At 50.9% G+C, this 26,228-nt stretch overlaps 1 protein-coding gene across 1 annotated transcript in view; it reads left to right on the forward strand.

The window, feature by feature from the left end:
• Nucleotides 1-25,576, forward strand: part of UNC45B (unc-45 myosin chaperone B) — a 29,052-nt gene extending 3,476 nt beyond the window's left edge. The window contains exons 5-20 of the mRNA XM_042916913.1: nt 1,040-1,129; nt 3,455-3,622; nt 4,217-4,385; nt 6,893-7,063; nt 9,676-9,847; nt 12,520-12,820; nt 13,712-13,806; nt 13,976-14,117; nt 14,805-14,945; nt 16,120-16,247; nt 17,124-17,190; nt 18,180-18,293; nt 18,657-18,772; nt 19,653-19,770; nt 22,020-22,175; nt 25,179-25,576. Of these exons, the coding sequence (XP_042772847.1) occupies nt 1,040-1,129; nt 3,455-3,622; nt 4,217-4,385; nt 6,893-7,063; nt 9,676-9,847; nt 12,520-12,820; nt 13,712-13,806; nt 13,976-14,117; nt 14,805-14,945; nt 16,120-16,247; nt 17,124-17,190; nt 18,180-18,293; nt 18,657-18,772; nt 19,653-19,770; nt 22,020-22,175; nt 25,179-25,439 (2,409 nt within the window). The 3' untranslated portion in view covers nt 25,440-25,576. The remainder of the gene's footprint in view (nt 1-1,039; nt 1,130-3,454; nt 3,623-4,216; nt 4,386-6,892; nt 7,064-9,675; nt 9,848-12,519; nt 12,821-13,711; nt 13,807-13,975; nt 14,118-14,804; nt 14,946-16,119; nt 16,248-17,123; nt 17,191-18,179; nt 18,294-18,656; nt 18,773-19,652; nt 19,771-22,019; nt 22,176-25,178) is intronic.
• The last annotated feature ends 652 nt before the right edge of the window (nt 25,577-26,228 follow it).

A 26,228-nucleotide genomic window follows, 5' to 3' on the forward strand; every position in this document is an offset into this window, starting at 1 on the left:
CACTAAGCTCCTTGCTCCAAGACTCAGCGGCTCCTCTGTGTCTGGGGCAGCCCCATGGTGGGACCACAGTACACTGTCCAGAGTGCAGACTCAGGGGCTGAGTAAACACAAAACTGAGGAGTGACCAGAGAGGGGGTGACAAATGAGAGACCCACTGGGAGGAAATGAGCCCTGATGGAAATAGGCAGGACTGTGGAGGAGCAAAGCAAAGTAGTGGGAGGTACGGAAGGAGATGGCAAATGGTGGGAGTGGGGCGGTGGGGTGATGGGTGATCAGTTAGGTCATTTTATGGTAGATTCAGAGCACTGGGGTTGGGGGTGGGGGTGTGAGGGATGAGACAGCCAAACATAATGGTTAAAATTTCTTTTTAATGTTTATTTTTTTGAGGGAGAGAGACAGAGCATGATCAGGGGAGGGGCAGAGAGAGAGAGAGAGACAGAATCTGAAGCAGTCTCCAGGCTCTGAGCTGTCAGCACAGAGTCTGATGTGGGGCTTGAACCCACAAATGACGAGATCATGACCTGAGCTGAAGTCAGCTGCTTAACTGACTGAGCCACCCAGGTGCCCCCCAAATGTAATGGTTTTAAATTGAGTGAAGAGGTGCTTGAAAACTGCTTCAGGTTTCTGATCTTAGAAATCGAGTTCTATTTTAGCCCATTTTTAAAGTATGTGATAGCTAATTATTTACTGGACTGCAAAATTTGGGTGATGATCCAAGCCCTCCAAATTGGCATAGCAAACTTAACTAGACTGTAAGCTTTGTGGAGTGAGGACTTGATTTTGTTCACCATTCTATCCCCAGCATCTGCAACAGTATCTGGCATGTAGTAGTTATTCAGTAAGGGTTTGTTGAATGAATGAATAAATGAATGAATGAAGAAAGAAAGAAAGAGAAAAAGAAAGGAGAAAGAAAGAAAGAAAGAAAGAAAGAGAAAGAAACATAGTGTAGGGGCCCAGAGTAGATACCATAATATTTACTGAGCCGCCTGGAACGTGGACCCCTGCCTACCTCCTTCCCCACTCCCTCCTTTCTCCTCAGCTTCGTGTGCAGTTCTCCACAGACTCAAGGGTACAGAAAATGTTCGAGATCCTCCTGGATGAAAACAGTGAAGCGGACAAGCTGGAGAAGGTGAGTGCGGGGCAACCAGCCGGCCAGCAGAGGGCGCACTCGGGATTCCCCCTCCCCCTCCCCGTCCCCCTCCCTCCCTCCTCCCCCCTCCCCCCCCTTCCCTCCCTCCTCCCCCCCCCCTCCTCCCCCGCCAAGGCCAATCTTCCGCTGCTGGCCCCACCGGATCTCAAGACAGTAACGCCCTGACCGGTCGCGGAGGAAGAGGAGGGGGGTCTCCTTGAAAAACGTGGACACAAACGGGCCAAAGGTTAAGCACTTTAGAAAGCACTTGGCTATAAGGGCCAGGACTAGGGTGAGACCAATGAGAGCAGAGTTGGAGTTTTTATTTAAATTTTTGAGATTTTGTTCACTATGATTTTTTTTTTTGCATTGTATTGCATTGATTTTGATATTTTAAAATATTGCATTAGATGTTACTCACCTTGATTGCCGAGGTTTTCGGTGTCCCTGTAAATGGTGCATCCAAGGCAAGTGCCTCACTTGCCATACCCAGGTTTCCACCCTGAGAGCTGTTGAAAACAACATGTTAAAATAATGTTCTAGTCCATTATAAAATATTGTAAAAGGTCATCCTGAAATATGAGAATGGTTGCTCATAATACCATCCTCTTAGCCAAATTTGTTGCCTTTTTTTTTTTTTTAATGTTCCCTTCTGGTTTTTTTTCAGGGGGAAAAAAATTGAACATCTGAATGGTTTTTGTTATTTGTTTATTTGAGAGAGAGAGAGCTGAGTGTGAGTGGGGGAGAGGGGAAGAGACAGAGAGAATCTTTAAGCAGGCTCCCTACCCAGCACAGGGTCCCAAGCGGGGCTCAATCCCACGACCCTGGGATCACGACCTCAGCTGAAATTAAGAGTCAGATAGATGCTCAATCGACTGAGCCACCCAGGTGCCCCTGAATATTTTATAGTTATAAGAATTGGACAGACAATGCGTGGGGGAATTTTTGTTAGTTTTATGATCAATAAGTCCATGTAACATGCAAATACCTTTTATAACAAACTGATGTGAGGACTTAATGAGTTGCTACAGATAAATGCACTTGGCGAGTACACAGCCCTTGACTGGTAGAGTGTTGGTGGTCCTGGTGGTACTTGCCCGGGAGTCTCTAATCAGCCTCATACCCAGCGTCCCACTCCCTCTCTCTTTGCTCACCTTCTCCTTCTCTCTCATGAGTTCTTCCTCCAACTCCAGGGTTTCAGGTTTTGCTGAGGCCTCCTCCCCTGATCTGGGGCCATTTAAGGTATATGTATCCTCCTCAAGGCTTTAGGGTGGGAGGACACTGGAGAACTTTCTAGCTCAACTGCCTAATTTTGCGGTCTGGGACCCAGAGAGGTACCATGACTTGCCCAAGGTCACACAGCTAGCATACAGCAGAATCAGTCCTCATACCCAGGACTCTTGAGACCCCTCTCCTGCGCTGTCTGCCCACCAACCTCCACCTCCCTGAGAATGCCTGTAACTTCAGATTGCCCAGAACAGGTAAACAAGCAAACCCAAAATGCTGAAACCATATTCAAGGGAAAATTTTTAAAAGAAAACAATTCACTTCTGTTAAAAGGTAAACTGTGGCATATTCATAATTTTCAGGTTTTATTTGGGCAAAATTGATTCAAGTGGGGTAGCAGCAAAACAGGAAGTGGTTAGGAGCATTTTACCTACAGGAGCAAGGGGAAAGGCTTCTAGAAAGACATGGGTGGAAAGAAAGCAATGCAATTATTTGATTGGCTATAGCTTAAGCAGTTACATTATTTGGGAAAGCCTAGTTGGCTGTGATTGACTTTTTAAGTTTCGATTTCTTAACCTTGAGACATTACAGGCTTCCATTTGGGTTTGCTTACATTAGCTACTAGGGCATTAATGCCACTCAGTCTAATGGCCTTCTTGTTTAAATAATTTAAGACTTCAATACCTTGGTTTAGTACTTATCCGTAAGCATACATACACGGTTTTGTTTAATGTAAGTGCAATCAGAGTGAACCTACTTCCTAATGTTTTTTCCAGGTTGCTGGGTGATCTCGTTTATGGTGTAAGTGCAATCAGAGTGAACCTACTTCCTAATGTTTTTTCCAGGTTGCTGGGTGATCTCGTTTATGGCTTCGTGGCTACAGTATATCTCATCAAGTTGGGCTGTATGTCAGTTACTTTGTTTCTTCTGTTGTGTCATGTTCCTAGGCTAGGTCTCTGGGAGCAGGATTGTAGGGGAAGAACCCAGTATAAAGACATTTTGGAAACCAAGTCCTCAACCAGCCCCTGCACTTGGCCCCTGCCCGAGGCCCTGATAGCCAAACCTCCCCCTCCCCCTCATCATGTCCTCCCTCCTCAGGCTGCCAACAACCTCATCGTCCTGGGGCGTGAAGAAGCAGGGGCCGAGAGGATCTTCCAGAACAACGGAGTGGCCCTGCTGCTGCAGCTTGTGGACACCAAGAGGCCCGAGCTGGTGCTAGCGGCTGTGCGGACCCTGTCGGGCATGTGCAGTGGCCACCGAGCTAGGGTGAGGGCCTGGGTGTGGGGCTGGCGGCACAGGTGGCTGCCAGGCAGAAGATCTGGAGGGCGACATGTGGACAGTTGGTGGGTGGCATAAATAGACCCAGATGCCAAGTGGAGAGTGTCCCCCCACCCCCCGCCATCCTCGATTGTACGGTCCCGGATCAACAGAGATTGATCCTCTGCATTTCCCTTTGAGCTGGAAATGCATTTATGCAAAGATAAGGCTAGTGAAAGTTTATGAGGAAGAGCTGAATGCAAAGGTTATGACAGTTTACATTGTATCGTCCTAAGTCTTCCAAAGCCCGTGTATATTTTACGCGTAAAGCACATCTCAACCTAGACTCACCACATTGCAAGTGCTCAAGGGCCCCATGTGGCAAAGTGGCTACTATATTGGACGGCCCAGGCTTAAACCTCTGGAAAGGGGCCTGGCTTGTGTCAAGATCCTGCCTAGACCATGGGCCCCGTGAGGCATGGCTGCCTGGGCTTAGTTCCCTACTGCAGGGGCATGGTGGGGATGGACGTCACCCACTTCCTAACCTGCATGGCAGCTGGAAGAGAGGGGCGGGCAGCTGACTCGTTCTTGCTGGGGGTATAGGCCACAGTGATTCTCCATGCCATCCGGATAGACAGAATCTGTAGCCTCATGGCCGTGGAGAACGAGGAGATGTCTCTGGCCGTCTGCAACCTGCTCCAGGCTGTCATCGACTCTCTGTCAGGAGAGGACAAACGAGAACATCAAGGGAAGGAGGAAGCGCTGGTCTTAGGTAGGAGGGATTCTTCAGGTTTTTTTCCACGGGGGTGGGGGCCAGGGAGAGTCGGTTGCCACCTTAGACAGGTCATTCCTTGTAGGTGGAGGTGGCCTGGTTTTATTTTTATATTTATTTTCTAATTAAAAGAGTGTTAGAGGCATAGGAGCATCATTTTCAATAACTGAAAGGTGGAAGCAACTCAAGTGTCCATGTGCGGGTGAATGGATAAATAAAATGTGGTACGTCCACACAATGGAATAGTATTCAGCCTTAAAAAGGAAGGAAACTCTGACATGTGTTACAATATGGATGAACCTTGAGGACGTTATGCTAGGTGAAATAAGCCAGTGACAAAAAGATAAGTACTGTTTGATTCCACTTATGTGAGGTATCTAGAGTAGCCCAAATCATGGAGACGGGTGCCTGGTTGGCTCGGTTGGTTAAACTTCTGACTTGGGCTCAGGTCATGATCTTGCAGTTTGCAGTTTGATCTTGCAGTTTGAGACCCACGTCCAGACAATGCCTCCCTGCCTGCCTCCCTCCCTGCCTCCATGCCTGCCTCCCTCCCTCCCTGTCTGCCTCCCTCTCTTCCTCCCTGCCTGCCTTCCTCCCTCCCTGCCTGCCTCCCTCCCTGCCTGCCTTCCTCCCTCCCTGCCTCCCTGTCTCCCTGCCTCCCTGCCTGCCTCCCTCCCTGACTGCCTCCCTCCCTGCCTGCCTCCCTCCCTCCCTGCCTCCCTGCCTGCCTCCCTCCCTGCCAGCCTTCCTCCCTCTCTGCCTCCCTGCCTCCCTGCCTCCCTGCCTCCCTCCCTGCCTGCCTTCCTCCCTCCCTGCCTGCCTTCCTCCCTTCCTCCCTCCCTGCCTCCCTGTCTCCCTGCCTGCCTCACTGCCTGCCTTCCTCCCTGCCTCCCTGCCTCCCTCCCTGCCCTGCCTGCCTTCCTCCCTCCCTGCCTCCCTGTCTCCCTGCCTCCCTGCTTGCCTCACTGCCTGCCTCCCTCCCTGCCTGCCTCCCTCCCTGCCTGCCTCCCTCCCTGCCTGCCTTCCTACCTCCCTGCCTCCCTGCCTGCCTCCCTCCCTGCCTGCCTTCCTCCCTTCCTGCCTGCCTTCCTCCCTTCCTCCCTCCCTGCCTCCCTGTCTCCCTGTCTCCCTGCCTGCCTCACTGCCTGCCTTCCTCCCTGCCTCCCTGCCTCCCTCCCTGCCTTCCTCCCTCCCTGCCTCCCTGTCTCCCTGCCTCCCTGCCTGCCTCACTGCCTGCCTCCTTCCCTGCCTGCCTCCCTCCCTGCCTGCCTTCCTACCTCCCTGCCTCCCTGCCTGCCTCCCTCCCTCTCTGCCTCCCTGCCTCCCTGCCTCCCTCCCTGCCTGCCTTCCTCCCTTCCTCCCTCCCTGCCTCCCTGTCTCCCTGCCTCCCTGCCTTCCTGCCTGCCTCACTGCCTGCCTCCCTCCTTGCCTCCCTGCCTCCCTCCCTGCCTGCCTTCCTCCCTCCCTGCCTCCCTGTCTCCCTGCCTCCCTGCCTGCCTCACTGCCTGCCTCCCTCCCTGCCTGCCTCCCTCCCTGCCTGCCTTCCTCCCTTCCTGCCTGCCTTCCTCCCTTCCTCCCTCCCTGCCTCCCTGTCTCCCTGTCTCCCTGCCTGCCTCACTGCCTGCCTTCCTCCCTGCCTCCCTGCCTCCCTCCCTGCCTGCCTTCCTCCCTCCCTGCCTCCCTGTCTCCCTGCCTCCCTGCCTGCCTCACTGCCTGCCTCCTTCCCTGCCTGCCTCCCTCCCTGCCTGCCTTCCTACCTCTCTGCCTCCCTGCCTCCCTCCCTGCCTGCCTTCCTCCCTTCCTGCCTGCCTTCCTCCCTTCCTCCCTCCCTGCCTCCCTGTCTCTCTGCCTCCCTGCCTTCCTGCCTGCCTCACTGCCTGCCTCTCTCCTTGCCTGCCTTCCTCCCTGCCTCCCTGCCTCCCTCCCTCCCTGCCTGCCTTCCTGCCTGTTTGGGATCCAACCTAGAATGAGAACAAAAATCCCTAAGATGCAGGGAAGTCAGACAGGGCAAAAGCAAGAAAAAGCATTTATCTTTTAATCCCCCAGCAGGTGGGGAAGACCTGGCATCCCTTCTGAGGCTTGAATGCAGGCTCCCAGCATGCCTGAATCTACAGGGAGTAAGATGTCTGTAAGGAGTATAAATTTCTTGTCTGGAAAACATTTTGTTAAATCAGTTTATAAAGAGCTACATGAAGTGTCCCTGGCTCTCTGCCAGTCATGCTTTGGAATAAAGAACTTTCTAAGAACCAGAGCTATTCAAGGATGGCATGGGCTGTTATAAAAGTCAGTGTGCACAGTGGCTGGAGGGCCACTGGGGGGTAATGTTTAGGGATTTGTCTCCTTTTTGGGGGGTGAGATGGGCAATTCTATACTCTCCTGGGAAATTCCAACATCCGGGATGCAGGGGATTCCATATTTCCAGAGTCCTTCTAGAAGCCTCTGCCATTCTTGGTCCTATAGACCTGAGATTCCCTACTCTCTATTTACCCCATCCTCTCCTTCCTTAGATACCAAGAAGGACCTAAAGCAGATAACCAACCACCTGCTTGACATGCTGGTCAGTAAGAAGGTGTCTGGCCAGGGCAGGGACCAGGCCATGAACCTGCTCAATAAGAACGTCCCCAGGAAGGACCTTGCCATTCACGACAACTCACGCACCATCTATGTGGTGGATAACGGTGAGGAGGTGGGAGGGTCTGGGGCTCGCTCCAGCCTTTCACGTGGGCACCAGAGTACCTGGCACTGAGCAGACGGCAGAAGAGGTGTGGCCCTTGTCTGGGAGAAGTCTTCAGTCCCAACTGAAAAACCAGGAAAAGGCGTTAGCAGTTAGAACCCACCAGCAGGCTGGTGGGGATACTGATCAAGACTGGGCTCTTAATTCGGGGCCCGAACACACCCAGACAATGTCCAAACACACCCAAAAACAGCTGGGCAGAGTTACCTGACAAGCGGGGGCAATGCCAAAAGCAAACAGGACCCCACCAACCATAGGATAATGTTCCTGAAGTCCCTTGGTTGGCAAAATACTTCACAGGCCTTCTGGAAGGGAGAATTGGCATCTACTGTCCCATATATAGGTTCTAGCAGATGGCCATTATATGTGTCAGCTCCGGGGGGGTTACCCTTGTCCCAAGTCAACTTTAATTGTTCAGGAATCACACCCATGGCTTTATCATCTACTGTGATGAACTCCCACAGGTTGGATGACATATAGACCATCCTTTGATCTACAAGGTTCAAATTAGCTTTCACCGGCTTGAAACGTATCCTCTTGTGATATTGTGCTTCCTTGTTTGGTTTGCACAGATCTCAGCAAAGTGCACTTTAACAAATGACTCTAGTGCTTAAACCTTCTCCCTCAACACTTCCCCTCCCCTTCCCAGTTCTGGTCTTTTCTGCATCCATTACAAAGGGTGAACAGCAGACCTCTTTCAGCGAGAGGACCTACGTCCAACCACAAGCTAATGGGTAGGGCAGGTGGGAAGCAATATTTGTTATTCCAGGCACCAAAATAAGTAGCTCTTGGGTAAACAGAACATGGATGTACAAATCCTGTCACACTAGTGAAAAGATGCCTTGTTGAGGTTGTGTGTTGTACAAGCTGGTCTGGGAGACTTGCCTTGGGAACCATCAGGACATCCAGCCAAAAGTGAGCGTTTGGGTTCAGGGAAGGGCAATAATGGATGAGGAAGAGGTCCAGAGTATCCTAGAGGAAGAGGAATGAGATGCTCAAAGCATGTGTGGGAATGGAAGGGAAGCATGGGGAATGGGCATTGGGGAGGTGGTGGGAAGTGAAGCAGGTGCATTCACTGGCTCTCTTTGAGACCCGGGCTGGGAGTTTGGGTTGGTTCATCAACTGCTTCCCATGACTCCCCAGCCCTGCCAGTGCTTTTGTGCCGGTGGTAAAGTATGCAGGGCAGAAAACATACTGCTGACATTTTTTTTAAGTTTATTTATTTTGAGAGAGAGCGTGCATGCACACACACACAGGGCAGAGAGAGAGAGAGAGAGAGAGAGAGAGAGAATCCCAAGCAGGATCCACGCTCAGCACAAAGCCCAATCTGAGGCCTGATCTCACAACAGTGAGATCATGACCTGAGCTGAAATCCAGAGCCAGATGCTTAGCCAACTGAGCCACCCAGGTGCCCTTGAGCACTTTTAATTCCCTCCTAACATCCAGAGTTTCACGCCTCCCAACATCTACCTCTTCCCACTTATCTGCACCAGCTAAGGTCTGACGAACTCGTAGCCACTCCCAAAACCTGGCTCCAAAGTCAAGCTTTCAGTTATCCCAGAGGCAGCACAACATAACTGTTAATATCGTGGGCATTGAAATCAGACGTTGCTGGGATAGTGCCGTTACAATGTCACTTGCCAGCTGCAAGTTGCTTTTGGGCAACTTAGTTGACTTCTCCATGCCTTGGTTTTCTGCTCTGAAAAATGGGAATTATGATTTCTAACCAGTAGTTTTTTGTTGGGATTAAATGGAGTAATGTGTATGAAGCTCTCGGCACATAGTAAGTGCTCAAAATAATTTACAACTCTTTGTTGGAGCAAATCACCCCATCTGCAGTGTTAACCACTCTGTCTTTATCACACCTGCTGTCCTCATTACACCTTACTATAATCTTTATGTGACTGTTCCTTATTGCGTTCTGAACTTTTTGAGAAGAGGATTGTGTCCTTTATTTCAGTATTCAGTGGCTAAAAATTGCCCGTTGATTTATCCACTTATTCATTCATTTATTCAACAAATACGCAATGATCGAATTAACCTGATGGGTAATAGGAAGTCACTGAAGATTCTTCCACAGAAGAGAGAAGAGATAGCGATCATAAATAGCAAATGTAGCATTTACTAAATAAATAAAAAATGTGTATTGAGTGATAACGATGTGTCTGGATTGGCCCCAAATGGTTACCATACATCACCTCACTGAGTCCTCAAACTCTCTGTGGTAGGTAGCAGTGTTCCCATTTTACAGAAACTGAGACCTGGGGAAGAGAGAATATCAAATAGTATTTGAGGAAGGTTATACCATCGAATGTAAACACTGGTACTCAGTCCTCTGAGATCAACTACCACAGTGGGAGGTGGATTGCTCACCTAGGGGCAGAGTTAGGTGTAGAACCCGGGCCTCTTGGCCCCATTTCAGTGCCCTTCACTCTGGATAAGCCATGTGCTGTGTAAAGGCAGGCTGGAGAGAAGGTGGCGTTAAGACGGTGAGAGGGTGTGTTTGTGAGGAGAGACCCAGCAGGAATCTGACACTTGCCATCATCTGCCCTGCAGGCCTGAGGAAGATCTTGAAGGTGGTGGGGCAGGTTCCAGATCTTCCATCCTGCCTGCCTCTGACTGACAACACCCGCATGCTGGCCTCTATCCTCATCAACAAGCTCTACGATGACCTGCGCTGTGACCCAGAGCGTGATCACTTCCGCAAGATCTGTGAGGAGTACATCACGTGAGTCTCCTGGATGTCCCGCGGGGTCGGGCTCTGTATTAGTTATCAATGGCTGTGTAACAAAACACCCCAAAACGGAGCAGCTTAAAATAACAGCAACTATTTATTATCTCACAGTTTGACAGCAGTTTGGGAGTGGGTAGGCTGGGTGGATCTGGCTGTGGGGCTCTCACGAACTTACAGTCACATGTCGTCCTGGGCTGCAGTCATCTGAAGGCTTGACTGAGGCTGGAAGATCTGCTTCCAATGTGGCACACTCATATGGATGGCATGTTGGTGCCGCTTGTTGGCGGCAGGCCTCGGTTCCTCCCCGTGTGGACCTCCCCGTGTCATTACCACGTGGTAGCTGGTTTCCCCTAGAGTGAGTGATTCAAGAGAGCAAGGCCGAAGCGGCAATGTCTTCTATCATCTAGCTTCAGAAGTCACACACGATCACTTCCACCACATTCTATGTATGAGAAGCAAGTCATTAAGGATGGTCTACATTTAAGAGGGGGGGGAATTTGGCTCTACCTTTTGCACAGAAGAGTGTCAAATATTTTGGGGCTTATTTTAAACCTACTACAAGCTCCTGTGGTTGAAGGAACAAATGTCCGCTTATCAAGGAGGGAGCAAGACCGGGCTCTGTCAGGTTTAAGCGCCGTGTGGCCTTGCAGAGACTAGACAGGAGCCTGGGACTCTCAACAGTGGAACTCTGGGTCTCCCCACTGTCACTCAACCATCATTGTGACTCAGATGCTCTCTCTGCGTCTCCGTTTTTTTTTTCTGTGTGCCCTCTCCCATTCCCTCCCACTGCTACGCGGTCTTTTAATCCTTATTCCAATGATCCTCAGACTTGTAGATTATTCAGATTTCTGGGACCCTACTTGACTCAGTAGTCTGGGATGTGGCTCAGGAAGTTACATGTTTAAAAAGTATCCCAGGTGAGTCTTGGGAGAGTGGAGCCACTCTGCTTTTCCTTTCTCCCCTCCAGGGGTTGGCACAGTTTTCCTCTAAAGGGCTGGAGGAAATATTTTATATTTGCTGGGATGTGCAGCCCTCTAGTGTATACTTTAAAAAAAAACCCTTTAAAAAAAATAAATAAATAAAAACCCTTTAAATCATGAAAACCATTCTTAGCCTCCCGGACTTGGCCAAGCAGCCAAGGTTTGCCAGCTCCTGCTCAATCCCGTCGCTTCACCTGACCCCCGAATGTTTCCCTGAAAGCTCTTCAGGGCTTCTCTGGTCTTTCTCTACCTCAGCTTCAGCTTTGGCAGCTAACTTCTTGAGTCTCTCATGAGGTCCCAAATTGAGTTCCAGTAACTGTCACCCAGCCAGACCTTGTGAGGGCAGAGGATTTTGAAGGAGGGCCCCTCCCAGCCATCCTGTGGAATGTTGCCTCTGCACAGGCCTGCCCCTGGACCAGCCACCAGCCCCTGGACCAGTCATGGAGGTTGAGTGAGTCTCTGAGGCGCCTGAAGAGACCTCCTCCCTCCCCCCAGCACAAAGGGTGTAATCCCTACCCTGCTCTGTCAGGGGCCGGGGTGAGTGGAACCAGCACGGAGGGCAGACCTGACTGATTGTGAAAGGCTCTGGCTTCCCTGGCGGAAGTGGAGACAGGAGGTACAGGATGCAGAATGTCAGAACCGGAGGGGCTCTTGGAGCTTCCAAAGCTGCCTTCTCTCCGACAGGGACTTGCTCAGGTCATCCAGCCTCGCAGAGGCAGATGTGAGACCAGAGCCCGGGTCTCCGACTCCTGCTTGATCTGAGGTTCTCCTGCCTAGTCCGGGTCGCCCTCTTTCTTTCATTCATAACAGCTGCATTTCCACTATGCCCGTCTGCCCTGATCCCTCCCATCAAACCAACCGTGGCAGATCACCAAAAGATCAGAGGACTTGTCATGAGTGACATCCCCATGCGGAGATTCTCCCACAGGGTAGATGGTAGTAGATTCCAAAAGCAAGGCAGAAGCCTCACCCACTGTGGGAAGGGACTGGGACCAGACGGGGGAGTCACCACCTCCGGCTACTGCGTGACTTGGTCACATCGCAGAGTGATGCAGCGTGCCGGGCTCCACAGTAGGCCCTTTTGTGTTGTTGTGGCTGCTGTTCTGTCCCACTAGACGGCCCAGCTGCTGGGAAGCCTGTTGACTGACAGCTGTCACCCGCAACCTTTCCTTGGGACTTGCCTCAGCTGAGGACAGCCGCTTCACCCTTCCCAGGGTGGCCAGCATCCAATGACTTGTCCCTCCCCCCCAACTAGAAACAGCCTGGGCGTGTGTCCCAGCTGTAGCACTCATTACAGGCGGAGGCTTTCTGGTGACTGAGTCGCAGCCTAGTGTGTCCCAATGCTCAGTCTTGCTTCCTTCCCTTCTCCCCCATGAGCTGATCCCAAGAACTCTCCCTAATAAACTTCTCACATGTCAATCCCCATCCCTCTGCGTGTGCTTCTTGGGGGACACAGCCCATGGCACGTCTGTTATATCACTTGTCCTCATCATAACTCTGATAAGTAGTAAGACTACTACTGTCAGTTTATGGGTCAGGAAGCTGAGCTTCCGTGGATTGCCCAAGGTCACCTGGCACACGAGTGGTGGATCCGGGTTGTGAATTCAAGTCTGTCTGCCCCTCAGATCCCACACTCTTCCCACCCACCTTCAGCCAGTTCTCTTAACCACCTTCCCTCTATTTTAGGAGCAAGTTTGACCCCCAGGACATGGACAAGAACGTGATTGCCATTCAGACAGTGTCGGGGATCCTGCAAGGCCCCTTTGACCTGGGCAATCAGCTGCTGGGACTGAAAGGTGTGATGGAGATGATGGTAGCCCTGTGTGGCTCGGAGCGTGAGGTAGACCAGCTGGTGGCCGTGGAGGCCCTCATCCATGCCTCCACCAAGCTCAGCCGCGCCACCTTCATCATCACCAATGGCGTATCGCTGCTCAAAGAGATCTACAAGACCACCAAAAACGAGAAGATCAAGATCCGCACACTGGTGGTGAGTGTTGGTAGCAGGCTTCGTGCCGGGGCACCAGGGGCACCAAGATGAGCGAGGGGTGGCCCCATCCGTGAGAAGACCGTGCAGTAGGGGGCGCTCAGCCCTATCCATGGGCCCCCGCAGAGCAGGGTGCTAAGTAGGAGGCTGTGAGAATGGAGATTCAGGAAGGTGGGCGCTGCTGTTTAACCCTGGGGACCTTTGCCTCCACGCTTTTCAACAACGCTGACACCGAGGAGCTTCTGTCCAACCGGTATTTTCAGAGCAAACTCTAAAAAGTCTGTTTCCTTAATCAGTTTCTAGGTGGCACAGATGACCAGCTTCACTTTTTCCAATTTCATTGAACAGAAAGTATTTTCGTGGGTCTTTTACTTTGCTTGTAAACAATTACAGTGAGGATCGGAGTCATTGATCTGTTTTGTGGTTGTTGTTTGTATCAGTTTTTAAAACAAGCTGGTTATAGCTTCTGCCACCATGAGTTTTCTCTTACGGAAGGCCTGTTTTCCCAATAAGAGTGCAGTTTCTCCCTGAGGAAATTCTGCACATCTGAGTTTGTTACATACAAGGTCTGTCTGCCAATATCTTTCACCATTGCAGTTTCTGATAAGATTAGTATTGTCTTGTGCTCATTTTGCAAGACAACAGACACAGAGCCAATATGTGGGATCAAAATGGTGGTGGAAAGGGGCAGAGTAAAAACTCCAGCCTTTGGGCACATCTGCCCTATCCTGGAAGCCTCGGGGAAGGCATCTTGGAAGAGGTGACCCCTGAGCTGAGGTTTGTAGTATGCACAGAGGTTTATCGAGGCAAAGAAAAAGGGGCAAAGGGACGAGTTTGACCAAAGCCTTGTCCCCAAGTGTCCCTGATTCTACCAGCGTTTCCCTTCCTCCCCAGGGGCTCTGTAAGCTCGGCTCTGCAGGTGGTACAGACTATGGCCTCAGGCAGTTTGCTGAAGGGTCGACAGAGAAGCTGGCCAAACAGTGTCGCAAGTAAGGGGGTCCTATTTCCCTGGGCCCACCATCTCCTCTCTGGGGTGTGCTCTCGTGGGGCCACATTGTGAAACGCTCCCCACCTGCTACCCACTAACCTGAAATGGCTCCACCATCTTGACCGGAGCCATGGCACTCTTCCCCAGCGCTCTTCCTCCCCGATTTCCAGGTGGCTGTGCAACGCGTCCATAGATACCCGGACCCGGCGATGGGCAGTGGAGGGCCTGGCCTACCTCACGCTGGATGCTGACGTGAAAGACGACTTTGTCCAGGACATCCCTGCCCTGCAGGCCATGTTTGAGCTGGCCAAGGCAAGCGTGGCCCTGACCTCTGGCCTCAGGAAAGGTCTACTGGATTCAGGCTCACAGGGTCCTCCCCTGAGCCTGGGAAATTGGACTCCTGTGTCTTTATCCTGGCCTTGCCCCTACTGCCCACGTAAACCAGATTGGTTATTTCCCTCTGTCTGGCCCTCATTTTACCTGACCATAAAATGGGCTCGTGATTCTTCGTGGCTGCCAGGCAGTGGGAAGATGAATAAGAGGACGGTGAGGTCCTGAGGGACTGAGAGCCAGTGGCTAGCCCTTTCTGGGCCCCTCCCTCCTTCCCAGCACTGGGCCAATCCCTGGCTCTTTTCCACCACCAAAGGGAGAAGGAAGTTATCACCAGGGCCAGACCAGAGGAGTCTAGCCCCCACCCCATCCCATGGCAAAGTGTGTTGGACTCGGCTTTTGAAAGAGGCACAGAGTACCAAAAGGGTGCCCATTTGTGCTCCCAGGGGTGCTGTTGCAGGTGCAGGAGAAATTTCTGCCCACCCTGCTTGAGTAGAGCTGGTTCCTCCTCCCTCTGTGCCGCCTGCTTGCCTCCAAGCTGGGCAGCACCAGCCATATTCCTCCCAAACCAACTCACCAACCAGGCCAGGGGACCGTCTTGGAAGCAGAGATTTGTTCTAAAGTTTCCTTTCTGCCTTTCCCCTCCTTCCCCTCACCCGCTAACTCCAGACCACGGACAAGACTATCCTGTATTCTGTGGCCACCACCCTGGTGAACTGCACCAACAGCTATGATGTCAAGGAGGTAATCCCCGAGCTGGTGCAGCTCGCCAAGTTCTCCAAGCAGCACGTGCCTGAGGAGCACCCTAAGGTGAGGATAGGGATGATGCTGGAGGGTCACCAGGCCAGCTGAGAGGTGGAACCGAAGGACAGTGATGTCTGGGTGCTGTGTGTATGTGCTTGGGAGGATTTGGCACAGGACACAAATAATTTGAAGATGATCATGGCAAATCTCTCCCATTAGATGACGCTCATTTCCCCCTTATTTAAAAAAATTTTTTTTAATGTTTATTTTTGAGAGAGAGAGACAGAGAGAGAGAGAGCACGCATGCGCGAGCACGAGCGGGGGAGGAGCAGAGAGAGAGGGAGCCACAGAATCTGAAACAAACTCCAGGCTCTGAGCTGTCAGCACAGAGCCAGACGCAGGGCTCGAAGTCACAAACCACGAGATCATGACCTGAGCCTAAGCTGAAGCTCAACCGACTGAGCCACCCAGGTGCCCCTCCCCCTTACTTTTAATGTTCTGTGGGGAGTGGGGAGTGAGGATCCAACCATTAGTCTGAAAAACCAAATGGAGCTACGATGAACATTTTGCAATTTATGTTGCTGGTTTCATGAACATCAGACCGTGTATTTCATGTTTCCAACAATTACAGAAATTTTGTTTCCTGGGATATCTGGCTTTGGGGATCTGGGTGTTAAGTAGAAATAATGAGACAGGGGAGAGAGGCCCGTCAGCGGTAGCCCAGACGTTACAAAATCTCCTTAGGGCCCTCCCCAGTGATTCCCTGCACTCAAGGGTATGCTTTGTACATGGTTTGAATATGAACGTATAGGTATTTCCAGCCAGTAAAAGATTTAGATTTTTGTAAATCTGTCAGCACAGAGCTCAATGTGGGGGTTGAACCCACAGGTCATGAGATCGTGACCAGGGCCGAAACCAAGAGTCGGACATTCAACTAAATGAGTCACTCAGGTGCCCCCTCCTTACCTCCCTCTTATTGAGACCCTCATGATTATGCTGGGCCTACCCAGATAATCCAAGATTATCTCCCTGTCTCAAGATCCTTGATTTAATCACATCTGCAGAGTCCTTTTTGTCATGTAAGGTAATATTCACAGGTTCTGGGGATTCGGATGTGGACATCTTTGGAGGTCATTATTCAGCCTGCCATAAGCAGTCAGAAATGCACCACCTTTAGTTCCAATACAGATTGGCCTGGTGCCTGGGCTCTTTCCCCATTGCTACCCTTTTGTCTCCCCAGGACAAGAAGGACTTTATAGACATGCGTGTGAAGCGGCTTTTGAAGGCTGGTGTCACCTCTGCCCTGGCCTGCATGGTGAAAGCAGACAGTGCCATTCTCACCGACCAGACCAAAGAGCTGCTGGCCAGGTGGGGCTGCAGTGGGCAAGGGCTGGGGTCTGAGGGAGCTGGGGGTGAGAGGCTGGGCAGGGAGATAGAGATAGCAGGGAAGTCAATGAGGGAATGAGCCCTTGGAGGGATCTGGAAAGGAGACGGAGGAGATTGACATTGAAGAGTGATGTGGCAGGGCAGGTGATCCCAGGTGGAGGTTTGCATCGGGAGGAAAGAGGTCACTGTCCATCCTGGTTAGCTGCCTCCCAGGCCCCGAGTGGGACCTGCTATTCCAAAGATGGGGAGGCAGACAGGCTCACAGGTACAATACGATGCATCGGGTGCCATGATGGGGCAAATACAAAGGGTTGGTTGGAGCACAAGCAGTGGCACCCACCAGCCAACTGGAGGGGAGGTGGGAGGGCAGCCAGGATAGGCCTCTTGGAGGATGTGGTAACTCAATGGAACCACGAGGTAAGAAAAGGAGCCACCTAAGTTCCAGGGAGGAAGAGTTCCAGGCAGAGGGGACGGAGGGAGAAGGAGTCAGTGAGATGAGATTCTCCTGCAGCATGTCTGGAGCATGGAGAGCACAGGAGGGAGCCATGCTAGTAGGACCAGAGAGGGGGATGAGGGTCAGATCACAGAGGTCCTGGGTTGCATCTGCACTGAAGAGTTTCTCCCGGTTGATGGGCAGCAGGGAGCCATTTGTTGCCTTCCCAAATAGGGATGGGGGCTCTTTGCTGCTCACTTGGCTTTACTTTCTCCCCAGCTCCTTACATCCACGGCAGTATCTTGCCAAGCTGCCTAATGATGGGGCAGGTGCAGTACTTTCCAGGGCTTCACTGGGTCTGACTGGCTGGCCTGCTGATGCCTGGGAAAGGTTCACATGATGTGTCCTTTATCCTTGCCCTACAGGGTATTCCTGGCGCTGTGTGATAACCCAAAAGACCGAGGAACCATTGTGGCTCAAGGTGGTGGCAAGGTAATTGGTGGGATAAGGTTCTTGCCATCCTAAAAGATGATCCACTGGGGAGGAGCAACTGTGTGTGTGTGTGTGTGTGTGTGTGTGTGTGTGTGTGTGTGTGTATGCTCTTTGCCTGGTCCAAAAATAAAATATGCTTGCTCCAACCTAACCTCCTTGGAACACTGTCATTCAAGTATCTGTCCTATCTGTGCGGATGGTCCCAAATCAACTTCTGCCTGATTTTACGGTGTGTCATGGGATTTACTGTGGAATCCCATTCATGCTCCTTGCTATGGGAAGGAAGCAAGGTACAGATACACAGACCGTGGATGTTGCTGTAGAAGACTTGTCTTTGGGTCCTTGCTCATCCCCTTTTTAGCTGGATAACTTTGGGCAAATGACTGTCTCCCTGAGCCCCGGTTTCCTCATCTGTAAAATGGGAAGGGGGATCACACATTCACTCTGCAGAATGTCACAAGGATTACAGAAATACTCTTAAAGTATTGGTTCATAGTAGGTGCTCAGTAAGTGTCTGCCGTGATGATTAGGTTTGACTTAGTCAGGAAGTAAAAAGTCAGTGTGTCGATCTATTTATTTTTCCAAAAACAAACAGTATGGATGGGGAGTGTGGGGGAAGACACCAAAGTGTGCTGGGAGGTTTTCTGTGATGCTCAAGGGTTGTTTATGTTGTAGAGTCTTCCTGAACTCCTTTTTTTTTTTTTTTTAAGTTTATTTATTTTGAGAGAAAGAGAGAGAGGGGCAGACAGAGAGGGAAAGAGAGAATCTCAGACAGCCTCTGCACTGCCAATGGGGCTTGATCTCATGAACCATGAGATCATGACCTGAGCCAAGACCAAGAGTCAGACACTTAACTGACTGAGCCACCCAGGCGCCCCTAGTTGTCCTGAACTCCTAATGGAATAGGCAGACAGCAGCTAGAGGAGGAGGATGGGGAGAGAGGTCTCTAGATGTTTGTGACCAAAGAGTGACCATGCCCTCTCTTGCAGGCACTGCTTCCCCTGGCTTTGGAGGGCACAGACGTGGGCAAGGTGAAGGCAGCCCATGCCCTGGCAAAGATCGCCGCCGTGTCCAATCCAGACATCGCCTTTCCGGGGGAGCGGGTGGGTGCTGGTGCCGGGGCAGCGGAGGGGTGGGGGAAGGGGGCATTGGGAGGAGTCTCCTTTGCTCCTAGGGCCCTTTGCACCCTACCCCAGGCCTGGGAGGGGGCATGGTGTTGTCACAGAGAGGACAATGAATTAGAGGTGCCTGGCTCTGCCTCTGACTAATGGGACTGTCCTCTTGGAAACTCAGTTATCTCATCTGCAAAGTAAGGAAAGTAATCCTGCCTCTCAGGGTCATTGTGAAGCCTGAGTCGGACAGTGGGTGGGCAAGGAATTTGGAAATTCGGAAGCCCAGCATCTATTGATGTTTGGGTCTGGGGGAATGCGGTCTCCACCCAACTCACTCCTTGACCCTCCACACAGGTGTATGAGGTGGTGCGGCCCCTCGTGAGTCTTCTGGACACACAGCGGGATGGGCTCCAGAACTATGAGGCTCTCCTGGGCCTCACCAATCTGTCTGGGCGAAGTGACAGACTCCGGTGAGTGGGGTGAGGAGAGAGCAGCGGGAAGAGATGTGCCCCTTGCAGGGTTTGGTGGAAATTTCATGTACACACCCCGTGTGCTTTCCTCTGAGGACAGGATCGAAGGCAATGGGTAGAAACAACAGTGGGAGGGTTTCGAGTTAGCACATAGTGAATGTAGGAAGGCAAAGGCTATTATTTCTTTCTGATGGAAGTAGTAAAAAAAAGATATCCAGATGGATGGGTGGGGATAAAACAGATTCCTTCTTGGGAGCCAAGGAGACGGTGGAGAGCTTTGGGTTGAGATTCTTTCAGTTGGTTGCAAGTGACAGAAAACTCAACTCAGAATGGCTTAAGCACAGAGGGGATTTAAGGACTCATGTAAATGAAAAGCCTGGGGTGACCAGAAGCAGGTGCAGCTTGATACAAGGGTTACAAAGCTTCCCCACCTCCCCACTTTTTCTTTACCACTTTCCCTACTTTTCCCACGTTCCTACTTCTGTCCACTTCTGCCTGTGTTGTCTTAATTATCAAATGGGCTCTTCCCCTCGATTGTGATCACAAGGGTTGCTCCAGACCTCACATCTTCTGGGCTTCATAGCCAGCAGGAGAGAGAGAAAGACTCTCTCTTCTGCACCAATAATACAGAAGAATCTCCAGCCTGGTGACATGTTCACCCCAGACCCCATTGCTATGGCCAGGATGTTATGCTATCATTTAGCTTATGCCCTTTGGTGCCTCTCCTGGAGCTGGGGGTGGGATCGATGTTGTCCAAACCCTGATGAGGGCGTGGGAGGGAACCACCAGCAGGGTGGAGTGGCCCTTGGATGGCCCAAAACTCCAAATGCTCACTCCAGAGGACTCAGTCGCCTCTCTTCCTCCACCTCTCAAACCCTAGGCAGAAGATCTTTAAGGAGAAGGCCTTGCCAGACATCGAGAATTACATGTTTGAGAATCACGACCAGCTGAGGCAGGCGGCCACTGAATGCATGTGCAACATGGTATTGAACAAGGAGGTGAGGCGGGCTCAGGATGGGAATGGGGCAGGTGAACCCAGGAACCCCTGAATCTCTCCCAGATTGCAGTCCTCTTCCCTGTAGGGACTCTGATTGGAATATATGAACCAAGGAGACAAAGAAAAACACACAAAGTAGTATTATTCCTAGCTGGGGCTTTGACCCCACAGTTTGGGCCAGCCAAGGTGGAAGGTACCATTTCCCTAAGTTATTTATGTCAGAATAATCTCATAACAGAGAAGAATATAAGACCAGGGTCTTTTAGAGATCAAAAGAGGCTAGACCACTTACATTTATTGAAGCTCCACATATATAAAAATATGAGAAAAAACACAGTTGTACAAACAACTTTAGAATATTTTAAATGTTAACAGTTTAATGAACTATTGCTGTTTCTATGGAAATTGCAATGCACTATAACTGTGTTCTTCACAGAGTAATTACAGGATTTATAAAAATAAAATGAATTCAGAACATGCCAATGGCTTCATGGTCCAGTAATGGAGACCAGTTATAACCATATGGTAAATGAATGCCTTCTTTCCATCCTGCCAGAGTACTGCTATGCCTGTAGGGATAACCTCATCAGAGGTAACAGTAGGGCCAAAGTCTGAGGCCCTTCATGAACATGAGGGCCAGGCCATGCGTGAGACCCCTCTGTTTTCCCTTGATTCTTAACTCAGGTCTTGGATCTTCCCACTGGTATACTAGGAAAACCCAACCCACGAAAGCCTGTTGAAGTAAAAAATAAATTTTTAAAAAGCTAAACGGGGGGGCGCCTGGGTGGCTCAGTTGGTTAAGCGTCTGACTTCGGCTCAGGTCATGATCTCGCAGTCCGTGAGTTCAAGCCCCATGTCGGGCTCTGTGCTGACAGCTCAGAGCTTGGAGCCTGTTTCAGATTCTGTGTCTCCCTCTCTCTCTGACCCTCCCCCATTCATGCTCTGTCTCTCTCTGTCTCAAAAATAAATAAATGTTAAAAAAAATTTTTAAAGCTAAACAGGATCCACCAGGGAGCTGGCCTAAGGCTGGCCTGGAGGGCTGGCAGCCATGTGGGAGAAAAGAGTGTATCCAAAGAAAGTCGGGGGAGGAAGAGTGGGGGAGAAGGAGTAGGCTTCCCCTGGGAACATCAGCTGCTGTGACACCCCAAAATCAAAATATACAGTGGTCCCACCAAGAGAGAAATTCATTTCTCACTCACCTCATTTCTTGCTTACATTTGGATCTGCTGGCTTGCTTCTAAGCAATGACTTGGGATCCAGGCTTCTTCAACCATTGAGAACTAGCCCCCCAGCTGAAAAAGAACTGTCTCCCTCTCTGGCACTCTGGGAGTGGTCTCCATTTGAACAGGGAGTGAACCTCTGGGAAAGGCACCTATGGTACTCCGCCATGGTGGCCTGAAGTGACACGTATCACTTCCTCTCACATTCCATCACGAGCACTGGCTTATGGCCACATCGGTGGGGAATATAGCGGCTTCCAATCACCACTGTGCCCCATGAGAGGGGACTGCAGTGACTATCTCTGCCATACTCTCGCCTCTGAGGACCTCTGCCCCAGCTTCAGTGAGATGCGGGTCATAACCTGGGCAGCTGTGACTGACCTTAGACCCCTTTCAGAGCTCCACCTCTAGGAAACCTGACCCGACAAAATGCCCTTAAATTTGACCAACTAGATTTTACTGTGGACCAGACTGTGTGTGTGGGGGGGGGGGGGGCAGTGAGCTCTGAGACATGTCAGGGCCCTGAGCCCCAGGAGGCTCTTCTGGCTTTAGGGCCCTTGGGAAGCTCATCCTTCACCCATTGAATGGTACAGCAGCTCTTGCTCTGTCCCCTGCTCTTGCCAAGCCCCTGTACCTTCCGGGACTGCAAAGCCATTTTATGGCAGACCCCGAAGGCCCATCTGTTGTGGGAGAAACATTCCAGGCTTCCCCAAAGGGAAGTGAAACACGACTCTTTGGGGAACACCTACCATCCAGGAGCCTGTGCCCTTTCCCCTGACGTGGATAGCCAAGTGCAAACAGAGATGGCGGCAGTCTCTTTAACCTTTTAGCTGGAGGAGTTTATAGCCCCTTTCTCCAGTTAATCAGAGAAGACTTCCTGGGGGAGGTGGCATGGGTGAGCTGCTCAAAGGAAAGCTCCAAAGGATCTTAGGTCAGAGAACACGGCTTCCAATGCCTCTTTCCCTCTTCACACTGGCAGGTGGGGGCATTTTTTCGTTTTTTCTCTGAGCCCTGTACCTGCCTCCCACAGGTACAGGAGAGGTTCCTGGCCGATGGGAATGACCGGCTGAAGCTGGTGGTGCTGCTCTGTGGAGAGGACGATGAGAAGGTGCAGAACGCGGCCGCAGGGGCGCTGGCCATGCTGACAGCAGCACATAAGAAACTGTGCCTCAAGATGACCCAAGTGGTGAGAGCGGGCCCTGGGGGTGGAAAGGGGACTGCCTTGCGTGGTCCTCTATGGGGAGGCCGGCCTCTGTGGTAACACTTCCCAGGCCCCTGGGTACCTGTTCCTACAACCTAAGAAGGGGCGTCTATACCATCTGGCCCCCTACCTCCACAGCTGGGACTCCCAGGTGTGCTAACTCAGGTCCCTCCCACTGTACCTTCACCCACTGCCTTTGGTGGTGCTTACAGCTCATTAGTTCAGAATGATGACAAGGATGGCCACAACACTAACTACTGTGGGGGAGCCCCCGAGCTCCCCGAGAGGAGCATGGATGTGGTTGGGGTGCCACAGGGAGCTGGTGGTTGGGCAAAGAGATGGCAGATTCTCTCACGTGAACGCGGTGATCAGATCCTTCGGTGGGACTGTGGCCATCTCAGCAAAGTGGTATAAACGCAGCTGCGGACCCGGCCACGCAAGGTGCAGATGGCGTTAGCCCACCAAACAACCTAGTTTGTAGGTATCATCTCCACTGAAGGCAAAAACTGTAAACATCTTCGTTCAAATGTACTCAAGTCTGCTTTAAAGGAAGGCTCTTTTAGACAGTTTGTGGTGGTGGTGGTGGTGGTGGTGGTGTGTGTGTGTGTGCGTGTGTTCCACAGGCGCTTATGCTGCCTGGCACCAGGGAAGGGTCTCTCAGCTGGATGGAGCTCATCCTGGTTGGTCCTTGGGCTTTAGCATTTCCCCGTAAGGCAAGTTTCTCAGAACTGAGAGGTGTGTGAATCACCTGGAGGGCTGATGAAAACACTTTCCCTAGGTATTCTGCATCAGTAGATGAGAGGTGGGGTGCCTCCAGCCTGAGGACCACACTTTGAAACTGCTGCCCCGAAGTGGCCTCTGCTGAAGTCACTGGTCACACAACATCTGTCCCACAGGGTGCTCTGCGACTCGCCTGCTTACCGTGCTGCAGACACTCCTCTAAATGTTTACATCGATTAAGTTGTTCCATCCTTCCAACAGCCCTGTGTGGTGGATATGGTTATTATTATCCCCATTTACCGGTGAGAAACACTGAGTGCAGAAAAGTAACCCACTCAAGATCACATCGCCGGGTAGTTGGGAAGGGATTGAAATCCTTCAAGATTGCTGACCCTCTCCTGGCCACTTCTTCCTTCCGAAATCTTGGCTTCATTTCTGTGCCCGGGGAGCACTGGCACTGGACCTGTTATCAGTTACCCATCAGCATTCAACCTTCCCCCTGAACTCTACCGCAGCTAGCTGAATTTTCCTTTCCTTTCCTTGTGGTGCGCTCGGTGCAGAGTTTACCAAAATCTGCTTAGAAGCCGAAGAGCCAATAATTAGTCTGTCCTTTCCCCCTGTGCCTGTCTCCCCATCTGTGAGTGGTGCCTGTGGGAAGCTGCCCCTGTTGACAAACGGAGGGTGAGGTAATAAGTATACGAGGAAGCAAAGGGGAAATGCTTGGACTACTGCATAAAATCATAAACCCCATCCACGCCTCCTTGTTGAGCACTTTACTGTGCTCCGGCCACCATGCTAAGCAATTTCTTGCACCATATCACTGCATCAGAACAATGTGAAGAAGTAGGTGTATTAGATGACAGAGGGGCTCTCGAGACTTGGAGAGGTTCAGAACTTACCTAAGGTCACATTTGGTTAAGTGGTTGAGCTGGGACCTGAACATTGATCTCTCTGACTCCAAGACCCATACCAATAAGTCTCCTACTCTGCTGCTCATGTGTGTCTGTTGAATGTTGTAAAGTCAAGCCTCCTGGTTCTATGCTTAGCTCCAACTCTGTCTTCTGGGCCTATCAGAATGGTCTGGAGTCCTGTCTTCCCCACGCACAGTAGTTGGGTTGCTTCACAACCGGGAATGGAGGAGAGAGAGAGAGGAGGGATGGTGGAGTGCAAGCCCAGGGCATGCCTGGTGGTCATATCTCTAAGGGCACTGGGTTAGCAAGGGGTGCCTGGGTGGCTCAGTGGGTTAAGCATCCAACTTCAGCTCAGGTCATGATCTCACAGTTCATGGGTTCAAACCCTGCGTTGGGCTTTGTGCTGACGGCTCAGAGCCTGGAGCTTGTTTCGGATTCTTGCGTCTCCCTCTCTCTCTGCGCCTCCCCTGCTCACTCTCTCCTTCAAAAATAAATAAACATATATAAAAAAAGAAAATATTGCTTTCTTAGCAACTATAAGAATATTTGTGGTAAGTTATGCATTGCTCTGAAAAAATTAAAAAGCCTATGTAAGGAGCTGGTTCATGCAAATATGAGCCAGAGGAGAAAAGCAGACAAAAACCAAAATTTATGCCTGGGTGGCCCAGTCAGGTGAGCGTCCAACTTCAGCTCAGGTCATGATCTCACAGCTCGTGAGTTCGAGCCCCACGTCGGGCTCTGTGCTGACAGCAGAGCCTGCTTCGGATTCTGTGTCTCCCTCTCTCTCTGCCCCTAACCCACTCACATTCTGTTTCTGCCTCTCTCAAAAATAAATAAACATTAAAAAAAAAAAATAAGGGCACCTGGGTTGGCAAGAAGCAGTCATTGCCCATGTGCTCAAGGCTAGAATTCTCCTTTCTGAACACTCTCCATCCCCATTCTAATTAAGCATGCAGTGGGCCTGTCCCTTTGCTTCTCAGATGGTTAAGAAAATAAATGAATGGGTGGATGTTCATTCTCTACTATTCCCAGATGTGTGACCATAGCTAAGTTACTTCCACTTCCTAGACCTCAGTTCCCCCACTTATAAAATGAAGTGGATTGGACTATGTCAAGTTCCTTTTAGTTTTCTAATTCTTGCCCTGGCTCTGGTAAGGAGATGGGCATCAGCCAGCTAGTCCCAAGGGGCTCAGATAGGCATAAACTGAGTCCCAACAGATAACCAGACATGTGCTTGTCCTTTCAGAGCCCAGAATCTGGGCCTTACCAGCGCCTTCGGTTTATCTTGTCCCGAATATCCAGTCTCTGTGCCTCCACTGATTCCTCCAATCCTTCTTTATCCACAACTCCCCTCCAGACAACTCAGTGGTTGGAGATCCTCCAGCGGCTTTGCCTGCACGACCGGCTGTCAGTCCAACACCGGGGCCTGGTCATTGCCTACAACCTGCTGGCAGCAGATGCTGAGCTGGCCAAGAAGCTGGTGGAGAGTGAACTGCTGGAGATCCTGACTGTAGTGGGCAAACAAGAGCCAGACGAGAAGAGGGCAGAAGTGGTTCAGACAGCCCGGGAATGTCTCATCAAGTGCATGGATTATGGCTTCATTAAACCAGTGTCTTAGACAGGGGCCCACAGGGCTGCTAGGGCTGGTTCTGTACTATAAAGAGTCCTAAGCTGAGAACTCCTGGGGTGTCAGTTCAGCTAGGGATCATAGCAGTGACAATGAAGTCTCCATATAAAAGAAAAGACTTGACTGTTTCTTGAGTTGTCAATCTTCCTCTTTTCCCTAGGAAAGTATGGATGTTTCACTGGCTGTCTTGCTCCCTGTCTTTTACATCTGTCATGTTCCAAAAATTCCTAGAATGATTTTCATCAGTGATTGGGAAGACAAGTTGGATAATTCTTTCTGTACCCATTCCCAAAGCCAGGATAATGGGCTGAATTCTTTGCATTTTGGAAAATGGATTGTGTGGTAAGGTAGGACCTAATGGGTGTGTGAATATAAAGGTTTAGTGCTGATCTATCTGGAAGTTGAGCTGTGCTGGTTTTCATAGCCTGTCTCGCATATGTTTGAGTAAGACTGCCTAGAATTGCATGTTTTAGCTGCAGTGCCCAGCCCCATGCCCAGTCCCATCACTCAGCTGTGATGGAAATACAGTTTATGTTCAACAGCCTGATATGCATTTTTGCAATTTGCTTGGGAAAACCATCCCAGCAAGATGGGCATAATGAGTACAAATAAGATAAACTCAGAGTACTTTAAGAAAAGAAAGTTGATTGGCTCGTATAGCTTGTTTATCTAGGAAAAGTTTGACATTGTTAGATCCAGGGTTTAAATGTTCTCACCAACATTACTTTCTGTGTGGGTATCTTTCTCTCTCTCTCATACTCCCCCCCCCCACCTATATCT

This window comes from Panthera leo, chromosome E1, assembly GCF_018350215.1.
Source record: "Panthera leo isolate Ple1 chromosome E1, P.leo_Ple1_pat1.1, whole genome shotgun sequence".
In the NCBI taxonomy this organism is placed as follows: domain Eukaryota; kingdom Metazoa; phylum Chordata; class Mammalia; order Carnivora; family Felidae; genus Panthera; species Panthera leo.